The 22335-nt window shown below is 44.8% G+C and overlaps 1 protein-coding gene across 3 annotated transcripts; it reads right to left on the bottom strand.

The window, feature by feature from the left end:
• Nucleotides 1-259: 259 nt before the first annotated feature.
• DENR (density regulated re-initiation and release factor) lies at nucleotides 260-21517 on the bottom strand. Of its 3 annotated transcripts, none has more exons than XM_036742088.1 (8): nucleotides 21431-21517; nucleotides 18163-18277; nucleotides 6339-6358; nucleotides 5720-5804; nucleotides 4215-4298; nucleotides 2845-2961; nucleotides 1914-2053; nucleotides 260-1514 (listed from the first exon to the last, which is right to left on the bottom strand). In XM_036742088.1, the coding sequence occupies exons 2-8, from the start codon at nucleotides 18266-18268 to the stop codon at nucleotides 1470-1472; spliced, it is 597 nt and encodes a 198-aa protein (XP_036597983.1). In that variant the 5' UTR covers nucleotides 18269-18277; nucleotides 21431-21517; the 3' UTR covers nucleotides 260-1469. The 3 variants fall into 3 exon arrangements, with proteins under 3 accessions (XP_036597983.1, XP_036597984.1, XP_036597985.1); XM_036742089.1 differs by having other exon boundaries at nucleotides 21295-21450; XM_036742090.1 differs by lacking the exon at nucleotides 21431-21517 and adding an exon at nucleotides 21301-21348.
• Between the last annotated feature and the right edge of the window lie 818 nt (nucleotides 21518-22335).

Raw genomic sequence — 22335 nt, 5'->3', positions numbered from 1 at the left:
GTCGTTCCCGGCCGGTTTAAGAGGAAACCTTGGGCTGAACTCCTAAGCGAAGGGCGTCCCCAAAACCCTGAGCTGGACGCGCTGGCTAAAGGACACTCTTTCCAAGGCAACTTTTCAGGACCGCAGTTAGGGCCCCGGGGACCCCCAAATCCCTGGCTCGGACCGGCGACACCTGCTGCGGGGGCCGCCTCTAGGCAGGACTTATGGCAATGACCCTTCAAGGGCTGCTCACCGATTTAGTCACAACTAAGGCCATGAGAAAGGGTAACCAAACTTCGTTTTAATGTCACAGACTCAAAAGTACACAGATCGTATAGGCAAGAATCCCTTTAATCCTGCATTTCCCGTGGTGACATCCGCTGCTGGCCAAACATGAACCGCCACCGCTTGCTCGGACCCTGAACAGAGCATCCGGACACCAAGTTCACGAGTCCACACGGCCACGCAGAGCCATCGTTGAGCACCAACAGAACACACACACTGCACATGCTGAGTGCGTCTCCTGAATGTCTGCTTCTTAAGTGGACATCTGTTTTGTGGAATTCGTACTTAATAGAAGTCTACTTTCTTAATTTACATCTTCACTATATATTACTTTCAAGATCTTAATTAGAAAAAGGCCAGTACATTCAGGATTTCAATTTGCATGGAAAAAAAATACAATTGGCATTTTTTTCATGGGTGCTAAATTTAGTTGCGACCTAAAACACAACATTTTCTTTTTTCCAGTTTGCAATGGCTGGCTTAGGGCCTTCATAAAAACAGTATAAATTTGTTTGAATCTACCACTAATGGTTTCCTATTGGAAAAAAAAAACACATTGCAAATGCTCTTTCCCAGACTGATAGTTTTGATTTAAGTATAAACAGTTATTAGAGTTTGTGACAATCCCACTCTTACTTTATTTGTAGACATTGGGAAGAATTTTCAACCTCAGTGGCTCTAGAGTCAAAAAAAGCATTTTAAATGGATTTTTGTTGATAATCAAAGAGTAAAGTCCACAACAAATCTAGAAGCTGCCTTCTGCCCAATGGAAGGCTAACACACTGGAGACTTAAGCGAGAAGCAAAGAGCCTGGCTTTGGTACTAAGACATCCAAATTCTTTTTTTAAAGTGTACAGTGAATTAAAATAGCAACAGATGAATTAAAATGCTCCCCACAAAAAGTCTAGAGTGTGCTGAGAAAAAAAAAATAAAAGTCAGTACCATATGACCAAAATTTTTTATTTATTTAACTAAATCTCTATTTCATGCATAAGCATGATGGATTTCCCCAGTTTATTGGACTTTGGCAATTTAAAAAATAAAAGAAAAAACACAAGCAGCCTTGTACAGAACAGTGAAATGCCAAGGATAAGGGTAGTCTACAGTTTTACTGTAGGATAAATATATATATTTTTCAAGGCTTCCCTCCCTTTGGCTACATCAACTATAACTTCAGGTTATTAAATACAGACAAATTCTTAAAATCACTTCTTTACTTCTCCAAGATCCTCAATGCTGTCATCATCCACCTGTAAAGCAAAGATTATTATATTTCATGAGTTTTAGAATAAACTAAGGTAACTGGTTACTTTTTTTAGTGATAAGATCAAAGATTTAGAGCAGGAAGGAGTCTTAGGGGTCATCTAACTCAGTATCTTCATTTTACAAGTGAGAAAACTGAGCCAGGGATAGGGGTGGGGACAAGGGGAGGTGACCTGCCCAAGGTCACCCAACCAGTAAAATCAAATCCTCTCAGAGCTGGGAGGGAGCTAAAGCAATCACTGAGTACAACATTCTTACTTTAAGATGAAGACTGAGGCCGGAGGTTGGGGAACAGGGCACAGGAAGGGGAGTAATCCGCCCAAGGTCAGTGTTCTTTCCCAAGTCCCCCTGTTTGTCTTCCAGCACATAGGACTTCATATACTCACCTCTGGCCACTTCTCCTGAATCACATCAATAATGTCATCTGTAAAGTCTCCCTGAATGATGATTTCATCCTCCCCTGTAACTGAGGCACCACAGGAGAATTTCTGAGCAAAAAACCTTTGTGCTTCTTTAAGGTCAATCTCTGTCAAAAAAAAAGGAGAAGACAGTAGAATGTAACTGGGTGTCACAAAGAAATGTTTTCTATTTTAACATGAGTTTAAATGCATAAAAACAATTTATCTGTGTTTTCGTATCAATTAATTCACTATGTATTAATTACTTAATGCATTCCATTTTCCTCTTTTTAAAAGAGATCATTGAACTGTAATGGTGACCAGTTTTTATGATTTGAACGAAACCTCATTACTTGAAAAACACCAACACCAGATGTACACACGCACATAAACCTATCTATGTGTGCATATATAGAATATATGCAGTAAAAGCAAACTAAATTTCAGGGACACATTGATTAATTTTCACCCCAGTCTCACTACTTGTTCAAGGCCTCCAGGGACTGAAGGAGCTGTGAAGGCAGGCCATTCTGCTGCTACCTGCCTTCCCTCACCCTCCACCACTACTCACAGAGGGGATGAGCCACCTTGCAACCCTCTGCCACCAACCCTGCAGAGGACATAGGAGCAGCATTGGTAGGCTTCAAAGGGAATCTTAGCCGGCCCTCCTCATACTGAGCTAAACTTCCCCTTAATCGGACCCTCAAGGAAGGAAAGAGTTCCTAGTGGCCCCCAATGCAAAAAGACTTCCAATTTCTCAAAAAGTGCCAATTTTTAAACCAGAATTTTATAAAATCAGAGTTTTTTTATTTTCTCAGAAAAAAAATACAGGCTTGTGAAGGTTTCTTAATAGCTGACAAAACAGATAAGACTACAGTTCAACTTGGGTTCTTTGACATGTGTTTAAATCCAAACTCACCGAAAGTTGCAAGGCCACACACTCTAGTCACGTATTTCTTCTTTGCTCTAGGAATTTTGGCTATCGTAACCTTTTGTGGAACTGTCTTCTTTTTTTGTTTTATCTGACCTCTTCCACCTTTATTTTAACAAGAGAACACCATGTTATTTGTGATTTTAAGGCAAAAATAATTAAAGTACCAATTCAAATTCTTAAAATTTACTAAAGAAAATTATTGAAAAGAATGAGGCTTTCCAATTTCTTTTCCTTGTTACAGAATTTATATGATCACGTATATATGCAGACTTATTACAAACATACCAATTTTTAAAGCAATGATGAATGGATTTAAGTTAGGAAGTCACTTATCAGGGCAAGTTTTGCTAATGCTCCCCTCCGTACTATAAAAGAAACATTAAGCAGATTTCCAAGGTTTACTCAGGTTCACCTGTCTTTTCTGTGTTTTAAATAAGTGGAAATTATCTTTGAATTTCAGTTTCCTTAGCCATAAAATAAGAAGGGCGGGTGGGGGTGGACTGCATGATTTCTAAGGTCCCTTTTCCAATCTATGACTACCAGGTGAGCCTTCAATTTAAAAAGCAGATAATTTTAAAATATATGAAACCTGAAATAATCATTGACGAGAGTTAAATAGTGATAGCCATTCAACAGCATTTGTGCTCAGTGACCAGGAAGACGCTACGGGGGTGGGGTGGAGAACACGACAACAGACGACCCCCCCTCAACAGAAGGGCCATGACCTACTCTCACCTACTTTGCCTTCTGTGAAACAAGTAACTAAAAACAACTTTTATTAAATGTGAGTGGAACTATGTATTGAAGGAATTTTAATACTCAGCCATCTGCTACTCTCCAAAAGCAGTCAACACGCAAAAGCTCTCAGCCACACACTCAAGAATTTGAAAAGAGAAAGTCCAATCTTGTACGGACACATTCTAATTAAAATGCATTCCCGTAAAAACAAAAGCAGCACCAACCAGACTCTAATCCATACGGGTGTCTGAATAATACTGAGGCAGCTAGAATCTTTCGGTTTATAAACAAGCTGGCTGGTCATCTCTGACACGTACGAAGGAAGCTTGTTTCCCAAGGTCCAATTTGGCTTATGGGAAGGAGACCGGTGGGCCCAAATCAGACTGGATCCAATGCCTCCCTTGGGACTGTGGTATCATATTCCTTGCATAACATCACGCATGAGGAATTATAATAACCAATGGCAGAAATGATTAATTTGAGGAACCCTTTCAGTATCTTAACGAAAGGTCTGCAAACTAGAGACCTTGTCATTGCATCACCCTTCCTCCTACTTCCACCAACAAATGGGCATCGGACAAAGAATGAAGCCAAATGAGGGTCGACTTAGGCCTTGCCTCTTTTTTGCTTTTTCTTCTCTTCCTCTTCTCCTGCTGTTCCTGGGCCTTCCCCAATTCCAGGTTCCTGTTTAGGTGAGTTTTCTATATTTAAAGAAGCATGAAAGCATTAATATCTTCTTTTAACATTTACACACAACCCCCACCCCCACCCCTCCCTGCCAAAAGAACCTTGTGTACCTCCAGAAGGGCAAAAATGACCCTGTGGATAAAGTAGGAGTTTTTATTTTATGTCTACATTAAAGAGAGACTACTATTGATAATACAAATGAATGAGCCCCTAAGCCGCTCATTCTGAAAGCCCTTCAAGTTACAGGCATAGGTAACACAGGAGAAAGAGTCAAACGAGAGGTCTCAGAGCGCAGGGATTTAGTAAATGCTTGTTGAGCCAATTTTGATGACTAATTGTTTTGTTTTCCAAAAACGGACTGAAAGCAGGCCAGGAAAGGACTCTAGGCTCTGTACAGAGGCAATACTTTAGTAGGAAAGATGCTCCTCCGCATGGCAGTGTAGAAGAACTGCTTCCTCTGATCAGATGTAACAGCACCTTCTCTGAGACATCAAACAGAACTTCAGGGTCACAGGGATTGGGTTCTAGTGCTGCTTAATGGGTGCCCCAAATCCCACAGAATACTTGGGAATCGGAATCTAGAGCCTAGGAGGCAGAACAAGGCACAGCGGGCACAGGGTCAAGCTCAGAAGTGCCCCAGCAGCTCCTCCAGGCAGCTCCCTCTTCCCCCTCTCCCAAACACCGAGGGCTGAGAGCTCAGCAGGCACTGATTAGCAGGACAGCACAAAGGATCCTAGCCCTGTGAGCTACAACTCCTGTGCCCCAAGAGGGCCGGGCACCAATCATACATACGCCAAGTGACTGTTTGCACCACCGCCTTTGGACACCTAACCCAGACTTCTTCTCCCCCAGCTACCAACCCACACTGGTCCCAATCTTGGATGGAAGTCATAAATATGATTTTAGATTTCTGCGTAAATCATTTAACCTGTCAAAGCATGAACTTCCCTTCTTATACTAACTAGGCCAGGGGTGGGGAACCTGTGGCCTTGAGGTCACATGTAGCCCTCTAGGTCCTCAAGTACAGCCCTTTTCTCTGTAAAACTTGGACACAGTCAAAAGGCTGCACCTGAGAAGCTAGAAGGCCACAGGTTCCCCAGCCCTGGACTAGGCTGATATATCATGTTTCAAAAAGATCAGAAACACTGAGCAATGAGTGCTTCCCAACTACAAGTTCCCTTGCACAAAGTTTTAGAATTACTAAAAACAAAATTTTATAAAATATCTACCCCTTACTGAATTTTATTTCTTAAAACACTCAGCCCAGATTTTTGACTTTAACAATATCTTCTACATAGTCTATTTGAATGATAGTCTGGTATTATCCCACTAAAGGTAAGCTTTATGGTATTAAAAGTTATTAGGCTTTACTTACACACAGACACACATACACCTCTCATAAGCTATGAAGACAGAAAAAGAAAAATGTTCTTACCTACAGTGAGTTTTGCAAACTCATTTGGAAAATTCTTCTCTAACCACTGTCTACATTTAGCAACATCAGGCATATATTCACAGTACTGAAGGAAGAAAGACCAAATTTCACTGTTAAAAGAGTCAATTCTCCACATTCCTAAATTATTTTAATTTACATGCCATACATATTCAGTGAGGAAACAGTTACTTTCCCACTCATCTGCCCCAAACCCAGATTGCAACAGGAAATCCCTAAGGAAATCAGTGATCAGAGAGAATCATGAGGAACACAAAGAAAACAGGAATATTTCCCAAATTTTCAGTGTTTTCTTATTTGCTTAGTTCTCCACCATCTGAGCTGCATTAAATTCAAGTCACTACCACCGTTCCTAGTTGGCTATTGCCAAGTTTCATTGAAAAAACTGTTAACTGCACAGGCAAAAGGAACAAAGGAATTATGACTCAGAAGCTAAGGGAATAAACATCTTCATAAATCCCTAAGACCATGAAACTACTCCAGAGGGTTAATGCTATTGACTAACACAAAGGTAGAAAATTTAAAATCCCTAAGACTACTGGAAACAAGACAACTGAAAAATACAGTAGCAAAAGATCATAAGAATATTAAAAAGACTTACCTCTGTTGGTAATGAACAGACTGCGGAAAGAAAAAAAAATGGAATTAATTTTCTTTCAGTTTATTTCATTTCCGCCCCCTCCCCTTCATGAATTTTATGGAATATTTCTCAAATCTTCCTGTTAGTTTGAAGACAAAGTGTACAGAACACCTTTCTCAAATCTGGTCTAATGAGCAGTTAAGTCAAGTTCCACTGACAGACCAGGAAATAAGTCTTCTCCACTAAAATACTGTTGTAATTATTCCAATGACTCTCAGACATAGCTAAATTAAACTCTTCCCTCTAACAAAGACCAAAGGGGGTTGACGCGATATCCCATTATTGCTAGATAAGCGGGGCCAAACCACCTCATGTTTGGTTTCCAAGTACTGGATCTGTGATTTTAGGGGTACAGGGATATTCCCTAGTAAGGAAGTTCCTGACACTGCAGGCTGATACCCTCTCTGTCAGAGTCTCCTATACAGTGGGTCTTGAGCACCCACCCACCCACCAGGACAAGTTAGAGAGAGGCTTCCTGGATTAAAAGCCAGCCCTCACTCACTGCCTCTCTATTCACAGAGATACATGTATGGAACCACTTTTAATACAACTCCTGTTTCTTCTAATACACACACATATGTATGTATACATGTGTGTGTTGTTTTTTTTTATCCTTCACATTATCTCTGAATAAAGAGGATCAGAGAATTCCAGAGCTGAAATAAGATGAATAAAATATCAAATCAGACCCCTTATTTTACAGATGGTGAAACTAAGGCCCACAAAATTTAAGACAGTTGTCCACAGGTTACCTGACCAGGGACACTGGTGGGTGGCGGTACCAAGACCATAATAATACAGAGTTTCTTGATTCTTAGCCTGGTTATGATTTCCATTCCCCTCTATGCTATCTCCTCAGCTAATTCCACAATCTTCATGTTCCGTTTTCACAAGATACACAAGAACCCAATTAATTTTAACAGAATTTCGGGGTAAGAAACTCAGAGCCGTCTAAAGAAAGCCACAATGAAATATGATTCACACTTGACAGAGAAGACGCAGATTTTGCTTAAAGATCTCTTTAATAAAGAGGAGCCCACTCACTACCTCCCAACAAGTCAACTCTACTTTGGGACAGAAAATCATTTAAAGCTTTTTCCTCATCATCAAAACTAAATCCGCCTCTGAAAGCTCCATCAAACATTCCCATTCTGCTCTCATGAGATGTTAGAAAAAGTCTATCCCTTGTTCCACGAGCATTCAAATACTGCATGTGAGCTAGTGACCACTCTTACTTCCTCTCTCTGCTGGAAGTTTGATTTCCAGCTTCTGAGGCAGAAGGAATGGGAGAAGCAAAAGGACTTGCACTAAAAAGGAAATTATGCTGGTAACCTAGAGAGGGGATTAGACAAATGAGGGTCACGGGGAAGTGAGAAGATGGTGAAGGACAATCTCTAGGCCCAGATTTTACTTCAGGGCTGAAAAAAAGAGCAGGACCAAGGCTAGAAAGGATTAAGGAAGACCAAGAAGGGTTAGAGACTAGCTCCTGAGGAGAGAGACTCAAGGAGGAGAAAGGGAAGGTTGTTGGTAAGACAAGGCGAGCTAAGAAAAGGGAAATGAAACAATTATTCGAGGGTAAAGCAAACTGAAAGAGCAGAATAGATGGGCAGGCAAAAATGGTGCGAGGCAGGGGTTGATGCCTACGGCTGCCAGAGTCGAAATGAACATTGGCTCATATTAACCAGGTGCTCAAAGTACACCTACAAGTAGTTAAAAACTTCAAGCATTATGGAAAGAGGAAATTGTGCAGTGACCGCACAAGTAGGTGATATTTGTACTTCTTCCACAGTCTAATGACTGTTATTGGAGTTACAAGTGTAGTCTAATCTCCCTCCTGGAAGAGAAGGTGAAGAGATTGCCTCTCTACACCCCAGGAGGACTGATGTTCCTAAAGGAAACACAAACACAGCTTCGATAGGGAAAAGGGAGGGCAGGAGGAGGAATCTGAAATGAAAGGCAGGAGAGCATAACTCAAAGAGGAAGCAGAAGGAAAGGAGAATGCTACAATTACAGCTTAAAAGCCAACCAGAAGAGGGAGGTGGACGCTCTAAGAAGCTGCTCGTCTTCCTACAGTTCTACCCAGTGACGCTGGCCTGCTGGCTGTTCCACAAACAAGATTCCCCATCTCTCAGCTCCTGGCATTTCTCTGGCTGTTCCCCATGCCTGGAATGTCCTTTCTTTAAGTCCCGCCTTCTACAGGTAGCATCCCCCAATCCCTCTTGATTCTACTGCCTTCCCTCCATTAATTTTTTCCTATTATCCTACATATAGATAGCTCTGTATATATATTTGCATGTTACCTTTCCATTCGATTATAAGTTACCCGAAGACAAGGATTGTCTTCTATCCCTTTTGTTATCTCAACACTTAACACAGTACCCGACACACAGTAGGCCCTTAATAAATGTTTATTGATTATCTTCTATTCATAAGCCAGCATTAGCAAAAATGCAAACACCATACACCCAATACAGATTCCCCCCAAATTCTCTCTGCTATCCATATTTACTAAAAATGAGATATCAGTCCTAATCTTTTTCTTGTAGGAGCTACTCTGGAAAACATCTGTGACAAACTGCTTGTCTTTGGCACTGAGTGAGTTATCTTAGCAGCTAAACTCTCTCTCACCTCTTACCTTGTCTAGCTAACTTTCCCTCGAATCTTCCTTCTAACCATTCTTCTCCTTTAGCTCAAGATCAAATGAAATCGTAATTGTCAAAGGCTTCCTAGCACAGTTCCTGGCACACAATAAGCATTATGTAAATGTTAACTATTATTCTTACTATTAATATCACCATCATCGTGCTGCTGCTGCTGCTGATCATGACGCGCTTCTCCTTCATCCTAACTTTTCTCTCTCAGGTTTTCCCAAGTCTTCCCATTCAATCTCTGGCTTTCTTTACAATTCTGAAGGTCTCCTAATCACCTTCACACTTCTTTGTCTTTCTTCAGCTCAAGTCTTTCTCCTTACAGGGCTTGGGAGATGTCAACTTGTTATTCTTATAACACTGGGTCACCCGACATGTGGGCACCATTACTATCCCTTGGCCTTCTGGCATACAAGCTCTAGAATTCAGGAGCATAACTACCACATACATAGTTTAGCTAGATCGGCAACCAGTTGGTGTTAAATTGCTTAATACAATACTTTGGGCTAGCCCTAAATAGCACTAGAAAATAAATTCGAATACTTACTCTAACATATTCTAAAAATGTTAGAAAAATTCTACTCTATCTATAGTTCTAATGCAAAAGGAAAATCTTTGTGGTAGACACCGTCCCCTAGTGTCTGAGAAAGTATTAAGTCTAGAGCAAGGGCACATATGTGCACTGATCAATGCCTCACCCCTGCTGCCCTGAGCTCATGCAACGGGTATTCTTCAACAAAGAAATGGCGAACAGCCCGGCCCGGGGGCTGAGTGATTGCTTTTTCCTGTACGTGACCTCAGCCCCACACACTGCATAGCATACGGGTGAAGCCTTTCCCACTCTAACAAGCAGGAATCCCTGAAAGGATGAGGCTCAGGGCCTCCCTGAGAAGAGGAGGTGATGGCAGCAACTCAAGCCCCTTCTCAAATAGCCCCAAGAAAAGAAAAAGAAAAAAATGTATGCAATTGACAGTGTCAAATAAGCCCAAGGGTGCAAGACAGATCAATGAGATTTTGTGAATAACGAAACCATTGAACCATATATGCATATTTTGCATTTATTAATCAGTAATGTAATCAAAAGCAATAACATAATTTTGAACCCAAGACACTCAATCTCTTTAACCAAAAATCTGGAGAGTTCCTTCTCATTCCAGCCAGAAGAAACCTATGGCCACAAAATGCTAATGACCTCCAGACCTGACAAGATCCTCTCTGAATGACCCAAGGACAACTCCAGGGTAAGCTCCATCCTCATCTTTAGAAAGGCGCTACCTCGAATCAAGCATGCACTCTTGTCTCTAAGCAATAAATGAACCTTCACTCTATTGGGCCCTGTGGCTCTTAGCAAAGAAGAAACAACTCTAGGCAGAGACCAGCTTGATTTCCTGTGCTTGTAGGAGGGAGGTAAGAACACTTAGAGCCCCCTGCTGAAGATGCTTTGGGGCTAACAAAGTCCCCTTTCAGTTTGCCTTATTTGAGATTAAGCCTTATTCATACCTTAGTACAAATTATTTCAGCCCAGAACTTTTGGAATGGTGATTTGGATAGAAAAGAGAAAGCAAGCCTAGGTGGGGATGAGGGACTTCAAACAGCCAGAGGAGAGCGTGAGACTAACAAGTCAGAGGCAGGTGAGAAGGCAAAACAGGTGAACAACGGATTCATTCAGAAAAGGAAGGCCAAAAACCCAACTCTGGCTCACTGTACTATTTCACCTGGGGACAAGACAATACCTTTTCCTATTAGGCCTAACTTGCAAGGTCACACACCCCACCTGCCCCATGTCAGCCTAGCACCCCCCAAGCCAGCCCTACCCAAGTTCACACTGTGGTACCTTTCCCTTCTGGGAGGAGCAGGGCGAGAGGGAGAATAAAGAGGATCCCAGATCTAGAACTGGAAGCCATCCTGTCCAACCCCTTCATCTTAGAAGTTAAGTGACTCGTCCAAGGTCAGAGAGGCAGCCCGCTACTGTGAAAGACAGAGAGGGTGCTTCTTCTCTCAAGGGAGGTAACTTCTTTCTCATTGCCACTTCTAGACTCTCCCCTTGTCCCCACCACTGTGCCTCTCCTTCTTTGAGGTTCATTCCACCAGTCTAAAACACCCTGTTCAAACCTTGGTTACAGCCAACTACAAGCCTGTGGCCCATTTCCCCTCATTTCTCAGAGTTCAGTACACTTGACTCATTGTATCCCTCTCTGCCCCTGAGGTGCATGGGGTGCTCAGGGAGGAGTAGCATCTCTTGTACGAGGGCTTGCCGAACCCTTTTCGGGGCTGATCGATCACCTTTGGCGTTCACCTAATTCAGCCAACTCTCTCACCTGTGGCTCCAGGAAGCTGCAGCATGCGCAGTGGCCACATCCCGCCAAGCTGTCTCAACAGACAAGCTAAGCCAGGTTGAAGGGAACTGACAGGCCTCAAACCTGTGAGTGGTTTAGGGGGTTGTCTACACCAAGCACTTTCCCAGGCAAAATGGGCAAATGAAAACATTTTTTTCCAACAGCCATGAAGGCAGCTGAAGCAGGCACTGTGGAGCACTTAGAGCCTGGTTAGACATTGAAGACACCAAGGTTATCCACTGCTGCCTGGGCCACGGCCAGTCATCCTGACTTTTGTCCTGCCATTAGAACTCGATGACTTAGGAAGGAAGAGTGAGGCCGAGGACTTTGTACAACTCTGCCTCACTTAAATCCAATTCACACACAATTCATCACTCTTGATGTCACTGGTCCTCTCTGAAAACAGAGGACAAACAACACCCCTCTCTGTCCCTGCCCTCCTATGTGGACACTGATGACATGCTTTCACACCTCTTCAAACACTACAGCTTCCCGATTCCTTAACATCCTCAACCACCATTAGCTGCACCTTCGTTCCACCTGCGACACAAAGAGTCCCACCTGTGATGTCCTCATCCCCCAGAACTCCTGCAGCCCCATGAGCCAGCTCCAGCCCCAGCCTTCTCTCCTTGCGTCTCTCCCTCAGACAGTATTCTGCATCCTGCACCATTCTCCCACTCTCTAACCCCTGCTCTGGCCGTCTTCCTTCCCTCTGTATCCTGCCCCTATGTTTTTGTTTGATTCACTGATCCCAGTATCACTCGTGCCTTGGAAACCACAAGGCTGCTTCCCTCCTTCTTCCTCCTCAGTTCCTGCTGACACTATACTGGCCCCTGCTGGAGATCACCGGCAGTGCTCCCTGGGTCCACTCCAGATTTGTTCTCTATCTCAAGGAAGCCCTCATGGCTTCACAACAACCCTCTTACTGCTATCTGGCCGACTCTCCGTAGTGTTCTGAACAACACTGTTCCGTGTAGCCTCCTACACAGCACCCCACCCCAGCCCTAGCAGAGGACGTTGCCTCCTGCTTTGCTGAGAATATCAAGGCTGGCACAGCTCCTCTTCTCCCCTATTCCCCACTTCCATCATCCCCCTTTCCTTCTCTAGTCCTTTGAGGCTTCTCACTGCCAAAGTCTAGCCTGCCTCAACTTGACTTCTTGATCCCATCTCTTCCAGCAGCTTGTCTTGGTTATCACGGTTTTGTCTCATACTCACTCTCTCCTTATCAATACAATCCCCTTCTACCTACACTGTGCCCAGTTCTCCCCAAATCCTTTAAAAAATCCCTCACAAAACCACACAGCCTTTCCCTTGCCACTCCCTCAAATTAGAGTCCTGTACCTCTTCTCTCTTTCAGTTAAAGCCCTAGAAAAGGTAGGCTCCACTAACTGGCCTCTATCTCCTCACTTCCCAAAGCCCTCATAATCTGATTTCCAACCACTCTAACAAAACTGCTTTCTTCAAGACCACCAACAATCTTTTAACTGCTAGGATCTGTTCTCAGTCCTCATTCTTCTTGAATTCACTGTAATTTACGACACAGTCAGCTACCTCCTTCCCTGGATGCTCCTTTCTTGGCCTCCATGACAACTCTCTCAGCTCTCTGCCTAGACTGTTTCTCCGCAGTCTCCTCTGCTGGACCATCATATTTCCCTCTCATCAGACCACTTACCTGTGAGAGGCCCCCAAAGTGCTGTTCTAGGCCCTCAACTCTTCTCTCTACATGTTCTCTTGGTGTTCTCATAACCTCCTATGGATTCAATAGAAGGGATACTGCCATGGAATTCTTCTCCAACTTCAGGAGAGGCAGTATGGCACAGAGAAAAGAGAATCTGGTTTCAAGTCAAGAGACGTGGGTTGATAACTAGCTCAAAAGAAAAACCCAAAGGACTACCAAATCTTGGACAAAAACATGAAGCCCGTAGGAACACCAGAGAGATGAAGATGGGAGTGTGTCTTGATTTCCAAAAAGGAAAGAGAACTGTTTGTGCATTTCAAGCCAGTGAGCTGGACAATTCCTACGAAAATTCTAGAAAGGTTCATTAACGAGACAGGTGATCAATGTGTCAAAAAGGAAGACTTGTAAGAACGGATGCAGAGCAAAGTAAACAGAACTAGGAGAACAATTTATACAATGTTCACAATACAACCTTGAAGGAAATGGCTGACCTGATTCCGGAGGACTCAAGATGAAATACGGAACCCATCTCCTTACAGAGAGGTGACAGACTCAGAGCAGACTGAAAGATATTTTTTTGACATGTGGTAATTTGTTTTGCTTGACTGTGCATAATTGTTACAAGTGTTTGGTTTTTCTTTTTCCACAGGGTAGGGGGACATGGAAGAAAGAAAAAGTGGGTTTTCATTAATTAAATCTGAATCAATTAAATTGGAATTTAATTAATGTTAGATTAATAAATTCATTAATTAACTTTAAAAGAAGAGAAGTGCTGATTACAAGGAGCCAGCATGGCTTCATCAAGTATAGGTCCTGACAGCCTTTTGTTTTTTTTTTTAACTGTTACTAAGTGTAAGAATGCAGCTGCTGTAGTTTACCTCCACTCCAGCAAAGCATTGGGGAAAATATCTATTGTTACTGTTATGGAAAAGTAGGTGAACTAAAAGAAAGTGAACTGAGATCATCTGTAATTCGCTGACTGGTCAGTAGTTGAGGGCTCAATGTCAACCATGGAGGAGATCACCAACAAAGCACTCTGGGGATCTTATCCATGACTTGGATAAAGGCAGAAATGGCATTTTCATCTAATCCTCAGACAAGATGGGACTGCTAACACAATGGACAACAGAGTCAGGTTTCAGAAACCGCCTGACAGGCTAGAGCTCAAGGCTGTAACCTAATAAGATGAAATAGGGATAAATATAAAATTTTATACATGGGTTAAAAAAAATCAACTTCACAAGTACTATTAACATTGAGATGGCAGTTTGTCTGAAAAAACATCTGGGGCTTTTAGTGGCCTAACAAGCTCAATGAATCATTAATGTGACATGGCAGCTAAAAGGTGGATACAATCTTGGGTCGAATTAAGAGAGACATAGCTTCAGGAATTAGGAGGTGATGATCCCTCTATACTCCTGGTCAAACCACACCTCAAATACTGTGTTCAGTTTTAGGCAAGACAGTGTGAGGACACTGATGCGATGGAGGATGCAGAGAGGAAGACAACCAGGGCTGAGAAGGGCCCTCGGGTCCATGCCATCTTAAAGTCAGTGGAAAGAATTAAGGATGTTTAGCCTGAAGAGAAGACTAAGTGGGACAAAAGCTGTCATTAAGTATTTGACGACTTGTCACATGGAAGAAAGATTCAACTTAGCCTCTTGGGTCCTAGAAGGCAAAACCCGGGAGCAATAGGTAGAAGGAAAGAAATTGACTTAGAGGAGAAGCCATGAAAAACTTCCCAACAATTAACCCTGTCCAAAAGTAAAACCCTTGGGAGGTCCTGGATGACCACTCATCAAGCACGGGAGAGTAGAGATTCTCTGGGCAGGACCCAGACCACTGAGGTCCTTCCACCCCTGAAGTTATGTGATTCTGAGAAATAATTCGTGTCCCCAGTGACCCCTGGAGAGCCCTTAGCTTCAAGACTATCATGTTATAGAAATTTTATCTCTGGTCACTGCTCCTTCAATCACCAAATTTAATCACTAGAAAGACAGAGCTGAAATTCTCTCTAAGCTTTCCAACTTCTCACTAAAACAACTCCTTTTGTAATTTTATGTTCTGGCTAAGTTGAACATATTTTGGTATCAGAACAATGGCCACTATTAAAAAACTGCATGCTACAAAAAGCCAGTTAAATGTCAAACACTAGCTGTATTAACTCCAACGATATTCAAGGCATCATATACACTACTAGTCAGAACCCCTCTCCCCAATTAGGCTGCTCCCCTCTCCTCTATCCTTCCAATCATCTGTAACCCTTTCTTGAGTACCATTTTACACAAGAGAGGCAGCACAGCTTAGTGAATAGACACACAGCCTAGCAGCTAAGATGAAAGACCTGGGTTGAGTCCTGCCTCTGAAACCCTTCAAAACAGGTCACTTAACTCTCAGTGCTCTGGACAAAGCTCTAAGACCATAACTTGCTGAGAAGGGGCCAAAGGTCCAATCTCTATTGTTATTATTCTACATTATGCAAGTTTTGTACATATGTGTGTGTGCACATGCGTGTGCACAGTTACCCAGATTACTCAAGCTAAAACAAAGTTATTAAAAAAGCTATTTCAAGAAAAGTGGGATAAAAAAAAAAAACCTATCCTTATCTCAAGTTTCCACGTCACACCAAGCTTAGAATCAGGGATTAATCTGTATGACCCTGGGGAAGTCACCTAACCTCTCCCAGCCTGTTTCCCCATCTAAAAAATGAGGTAGAACAGCATCTACCGCTTAAGGTTGTTGTCAGTTTCAAACAAAATAATGTAAGTTCAGTATTTTGCAAGTCATAAAACTCCACGTAAATGTGAACAATTATTACTGAACTGACAGGGATCAGGCCTGGACCAATGATTTTATTGTCATAGTGAATTCCGAGATAAAGAACCCCGGCCTTTACCAATCAATTCAGGTCCGCACCTTCCAGTCTTAGGAAGTTGCCCCTAAGTTATCATCAAGAGGGAGAGACAGGGAACAAGCATTTATTAAGTGCTTTCTGTATGTTAGCCTTCCCAAATATCTCCTTTGAAAGGCTGAGGGTCTTGCCCAGAGCCACACAGCCTGTGTATGGGAGAGGCAGCCCGGCTCTTCCTGGTTCCCAAGGGACAACGAGGCCTCTGGTTATGTTTAGAGAGAGCCTACAAGCGGGGCAGCATTGTCCTCCGATGGAAATTCCCCAGTCAGGTAGATATCTAAAGGAACATGGGCCACACTTTTTTCTTCCCAATTTCATCATTCCCTTCTCCTGTTCAAGGTATCTTGAACATGCTGAAAAGGGATCAGAACCAGCTGAGGCGCTCCGGCTCCAAATGAAAGAGCCTCGGTAAGCGGTGAGTGGTGCACCACAGGAGGTCTCCAAGGCTGGACGGGATCACTCATCAGAGGCCCAGCAGAGGGAACGCATGCTCTGGCTACCGAGTGGAACTGGAGGAGCTCAGAGGGCCCTCCCGATTCTGCCATTCTCCAGCAGATCCACTGAAGATAGCGCCTCCTCCAGAGGGCTCAGGCCCTCTGCTGTTCCCTCCTAATCTCATCCTAGATCCCAAATGCTCTTACCTCAAACTAAGGACTCCCAAACCTACTCCTCCACACACACCCAAATCTCAAAATACCCTGTGGATTTCTCTACTTAGATGTTATCTGAAATGCAAAATACTTCAAGTCAGATTCACCAGCTTGCCCTCCCTTTCCCAGATGCCCCATTTTAGGGTTAGTCCCACTTTTTTCAGTCCTTTTTTTAGTTCTCAATTGTAGGCACATCCAGTCTGATCTTTGCCATTTCTCAAATCTGCCTCCTGCCTCCTCCATGTCCATGGCCATACCCCTGATCCAAGCTCTCTGGAACACAAAGCAGGGTGATGGTAACATTCTGCGGCCTGCAGGTTCTCCCTCTCTCTGCACTGTGCCTCTTCCCTATCAAGACCTTCAGAGACAGGGAGCTGGAAGAAACCCCAGAGGCCATGCCATCCCTGTCCTCTCACCTCAGAGATGACTCCACCAAGGTCACCCAGCAGAGAAGCAGCAGCAGAAACAGAAGTGGAAGCCGAGTCCTCGGACTCTAGGGCTAGCAATCTTTTCCCATTCCAAGCTGCTTCCCCTTTGACAGCAACCCCAGACTCCCTGGACTTTTCATTTCCCTGTGTCCTAAATTCCTTCAAAATTTTGGGTGTGAAGGACAAAGGAAAGGTGAGGGTCTAAGGGCAAATGGAGACTCAGAGGGCCTAGGTGAGGAATGAGCCTTTCAGGACTGGTCCCCCTCAGAAAGAGCTGTTTTTCAGTCATTTCAGTCACATCTACCTCTTCATGACCCCATGTGGGCTTTTCTTGGCATTTTCTTCTCTAGCTCATTGTACAGATGAGGAAACTGAGGCCAACAGGATGAAGTGACTTGCCCAGGGTCACACATCTAGTAAGAATCTTGAGGCTGAATTTGAACTCAGGTCTTCCTGACTCTAGGCCTGGCACTCTATCCACTGTGACAACACTTCAAAAGCACATCCCATTCACAATTATCTCCATGTTAGACTGAAAACATACAAAGCAAAAAAAAAAAAAAAAAAAGATTTGTGTCCTCATATAAGAAACTCCATCCATGAACTATTTTAATTTAACGACAATACTTGGAAGATCTGGGATTGGGCCAGTGCAGGTCCTTCTTCCACAGACACAGATCACAAGTTCTTCGGTGACCATAAACAACGACCTGTAGAATAGGGATGATATTTATAGCACCTCCTCTACAAAGCTGCTGTCCAGTTCGGATGGGATATATAGGGAAAGTGCTTTCTGGACTTATTAGTACTAGGCAAATGTCAGCTATTTTACTCCTCAGGTGAGCTATGGCAGAAATATTCCTCACCCTGGGGTCAAGCAGGTGATGAACCTACCTGAAACCAGTTAACAAGTACATCTTTGAATTCTTTTCAGTTAGGGTTTACCAGAACAGTATCTGAGAACCCAGGGTCGCCTCTTCATCAAACTAAGGCATCCAGGCAGAAATTTAGCAGAGGATTTCAATTAAAAAATACAAAATTCTGAAGGAATTTAGGACACACGAAAATGAAAAACAGTACTGATTATAATAATCAGGGAATATTCAGGCTATAACACAGGCTGAAAACACTTGCCTCCGCAGTAAAGGACCCGAAGTGGGTAATCTGTGTCTAGCTTGGTGTTACTCTTCAGGTCTCCTTTGCAGTCAGGGGCAGTGGACTCTGGAAAGTCTGTAGCCATCTCACAAACCTATGTGCGAAAAAGAAAAGTTTCATGATTTTCAATGAATTTCTTTAGAACACCAAACACTCAAAAGTAGTAATCCACTTTCCTCCCACATTTATCCATTTCAAAGGGATTATTGAGCACTAAACGAGGCTCATAAAAGAGCACTAACAACAAAAAATGAGGAGACATAACAGGACACGAATGAGGAGATAACAGAGTGGGCTAGTCACTTGACCACTCTGGGCCTGTTTTATCATGTGTAAAATGAGAAGACTGGACTTCCAGCTCTAACTTTTAAAAACTATAACCACACAAAACTACTACAAAAAGGATAAAGGGGGCAAAGAGGAGGAAGACAGGAGCATGAGCTGGACAAGGGGGAAAAATCAGCAAAGTAAGGAGGGAGGAAATGTTCAAAGACTCAAAAGTGAGCAAGACAATGTAAAGGAAGAGGGACTCACTCCCCATTTTCTAGGCCTCAAAGAGACTGGACTATGTGCTCTCTTGGATTCTTTTCAGCTCTCTAGTCTAGGGAGTCTTCGAAAGGAGAACGGCTAAGGATGGGGACGCACGCAGAAAGGACAAACCCAACCAGCAAGGCAGGAGGGGAAGGACGGCAGGATACCAGGCAAGAGTGGGATCTGGAGGCAAAGGGAATAGATTCAAATCCCAACTCTGCGACAAGGTCCAGGTGATCTTGGATAAGTCATTTAACATCCCTGAGCCTCAGATTCCTCCTCTGTACAACCAGATGGTTAGAATAGATGGTCTTTCCCACCTCTAAATCTAGGATCCTATGAAGGTCTGATGGCTTCTTGAGTAAGGGAGAAAGAAGCTGTAAGGGGGGGGGAGTAGGAAAAAGAAGGGAGAAGGGATCAGATAATTTCAGAATTTGAATATTAAGTTAGAGATCCCATGGGTTCTGGTAAAGCCTAGGGGACCTTTTCAGAAGCGCACTTTTAAAAGTACAAAATAAAATACATGGGATTTCAAAAGAATGCATTTATCAAAACATTAAATATAAATAAAAATAAAATATTATAAAAATAAATATAAATAAAAATAAAATATTATAAAAATAAATATAAATAAAAATAAAATATTATAAAAATATAAATAAAAATAAAATATTATAAAAATAACTATAAATAAAAATATATTAAAAAACAATTCATGGACCCCAGTTTAAAAACTCCTATCTAATCCATTTTAGAGAGACCAGAGTATATAAAGAGAGAAGCTGCAGAGACTCTCAAAGAGCATGCGGAAGAAAGAAGCAGGCGGGGTGTGGAAGATTCAAAGCCTATAAGAAATCATGAAAGACCACAGCATCCCAATCTCAAGCCCTAAAGAGGCTGAATAACTTGTTCAATGAGAGGCTGAAAAGAGTAGCTGAGTAAAGAACGAGAAAAGAGGGATGAGTGGCTATGAGAAATGGAAGGGGAATCAGAGGAGGGGAGGGATGAACCAAATGCATGAAGTGTATTCTTGAGAACGGATGAAGGATGGAGAGAAAACTGAGGGCCTGAAGGACTGGAGACCTGAGGTCCAAAGGTGAAGAGGAGCAGGAGGTCTGAAGACTGGAGAGAAGAGCAGGAGCTGGGGAGGACTGGGGACTAAGGGGAATGGAGGATGGGAGGAATGAGAAGAGAGGAAAGGGAGGTGAGCAGAGGGGGCAGAGTGAGGCTGGGATCACAAAGCTGGGGCTGGAAAGGACCTTAGAGACCTTCAAATCCAACCAGCCCCCAGTTCTACAAATGGGACAAGAGGAGGTCCAGGGAGGTCCAGGCATGAGAGAATAAGGCATCAGGAACAAGGACAGAGAGCCGAGGGTCCAAAGGAATGGAGGATGAGCGAAAGTGAGGAAGAGAAGGGCGGAGGTCTGCGGGAGGCAGAGCATACCAGAAATCAGAGAAAAAGGTGCATGTTTGTATGAGGAGCACAAGAGAAAAGGGTGATTCTCTCAGGGCAATGGCGAATGAGAAGATGTGAAGGAGGGAGAGGCACGGGGGTCCAGGAAGGCAGAGCCCTGAGGAATGAGGGCTGTCTAGGAAGGAAATGAAGCCTCAGGGGGGGTGAAGGAGGAGAGGATGAGGGTCGATAAAGGGAATGGGAGAATCATGGGGTATAAGGAGATGGGAAGTAGGAGTGTTCATGAAGGGAATGGAGACTTACGGATGTGAGGAACTGGAAAGGAAGGGTCTAAATGGAGGGGGGCGAGGAATGGGAAAGGGGAGTGGCTAGATGGAGACTGGGGGGGTGAGGAATGGGAAGGGGGGAGGGTCTAGACAGTGACTGGGGGGTGAGGAATGGGAAGGGGGAGGGTCTAGATGGAGACTGGGGGGGTGAGGAATGGGAAGGGGGGAGGGTCTAGACAGTGACGGGGGGTGAGGAAGGGGGAGGGTCTAGACAGTGACTGGGGGGTGAGGAAGGGGGAGGGTCTAGATGGAGACTGGGGGGGTGAGGAATGGGAAGGGGGGAGGGTCTAGACAGTGACTGGGGGGGTGAGGAATGGGAAGGGGGAGGGTCTAGATGGAGACGGGGGGGGGTGAGGAATGGGAAGGGGGGAGGGTCTAGACAGTGACGGGGGGGGGGTGAGGAATGGGAAGGGGGAGGGTCTAGACAGTGACTGGGGGGTGAGGAAGGGGGAGGGTCTAGATGGAGACTGGGGGGGTGAGGAATGGGAAGGGGGGAGGGTCCAGATGGAGACTGGGGGGTTGAGGAAGAGGAAGAGTATAGGGCTAAATGGAGAGCCAGGGAGTGTGAAGGAGCGGGGAAGGGAGGGGGCGGGGAGGGGTGCGGGAGGGCTGGGGAGGAGGATGGAGGACGGATGGCGAGTGGGGAGGGGAGGGGGCAGGGCGGAAGCCGCTGCGGGAGCGGGGGGGGGGATCCTGGGTGCGTGTGCGGGAGGGAGGGTGCGTGCGTGTGCGCGCGCGTGCCGCGGGATGCAGGCTCCGGGCCCCGCGGCCCCCCGGCCCCCCGGGGTCCGCCCGCGCCCCGTCCCCCGCCCCCCGGCGGCCCCGTGGGGCCCTCGTTACCCGTACGCTCGCACAGCCCCCGCTGCCCCTGGCCACAGAAGCGACACATGCAGCTCCGGCTCCCGGCCCCGACCCAGGCCCCGCAGCCCCGTCCACCCCGTGGTCCCGGCCCCGCAGATCCAGCAGTCCCACTCACGCGAGAAGCCGGCGCGTCCCGCGAGGCCGCCGGCGGCCCGGGGCTTGTCGCGAGAAGGCGGAAGCAGGGAAGAGCCCAGTGCGCACGCGCTGTGACGGAAGGGGCGGGGATGTGGGCGGGGCTGGTGGAGATCCTCCGGTGACGTCGCCGGTGGGCGGGGCCAGGGATCCTGCAGTGTGGTGGGTGGGCGCTCCAAACTGAGCTGGAATCCCCCAGGACCTGGGTGTTGGGAGGGAGCCACAAAGTCAATCCCTGAGGCCGGATCATCCTAGCAGAAGTGGCCGCTGTGGGAGGCAGAGTAGGGCAATAGAAAGAGTCCTTGCTGTAGAGTCAAGGGACTTGAGTTCAAATTCTGCCTCCAACACACAACCTATGGGGACCTTAGGGCAGTCTCTTGAACTTCCTGGTCCTCAGCTTCCTCGTCTGTATAATGGGCAGGGGGGGCGTGGACTGGATGAGCTCTAAGGTCCCTTTCAGCTGTAGATCTAGGATTCAAACTCCAGCCACAGCCCTATTTCTACAAGAAGCCTTTCCCCATCCTCCTTAACGCTAATGCCTGACGTCTATCGGGTGTTCCCCAATTTATCCCGCCTCCAGTTTGTAGTCCTTCTCTGTTCTCTGCTCCCCTAGATTGTCCCATGGGGGCAGGAACCGCCTTTCGCTTTTCTTTGTATTCTTAGTACTTAGGACTGTGCGTGAAACACAACGGAGTCTTAATCTGTGCTGGCTGACTGTGCCTGACATTGACACATGGGTGAAAGATTCAGATTCTGGCTTCAGTTCAATTAGACGCGCACTTATTAAGCCCCTAGTGAGTGCTGGGTCCTGTGCTGGGGAATACAGAGACAACACCGGACTGACTTAACTGCAGCAACTAGGTGGTGCAGTATATAGAATGTTGGACT

The sequence above is a fragment of the Trichosurus vulpecula genome, chromosome 1 (genome assembly GCF_011100635.1).
Source record: "Trichosurus vulpecula isolate mTriVul1 chromosome 1, mTriVul1.pri, whole genome shotgun sequence".
In the NCBI taxonomy this organism is placed as follows: Eukaryota; Metazoa; Chordata; class Mammalia; order Diprotodontia; family Phalangeridae; genus Trichosurus; species Trichosurus vulpecula.
This window is presented reverse-complemented; position numbering and strand designations above follow the sequence as displayed.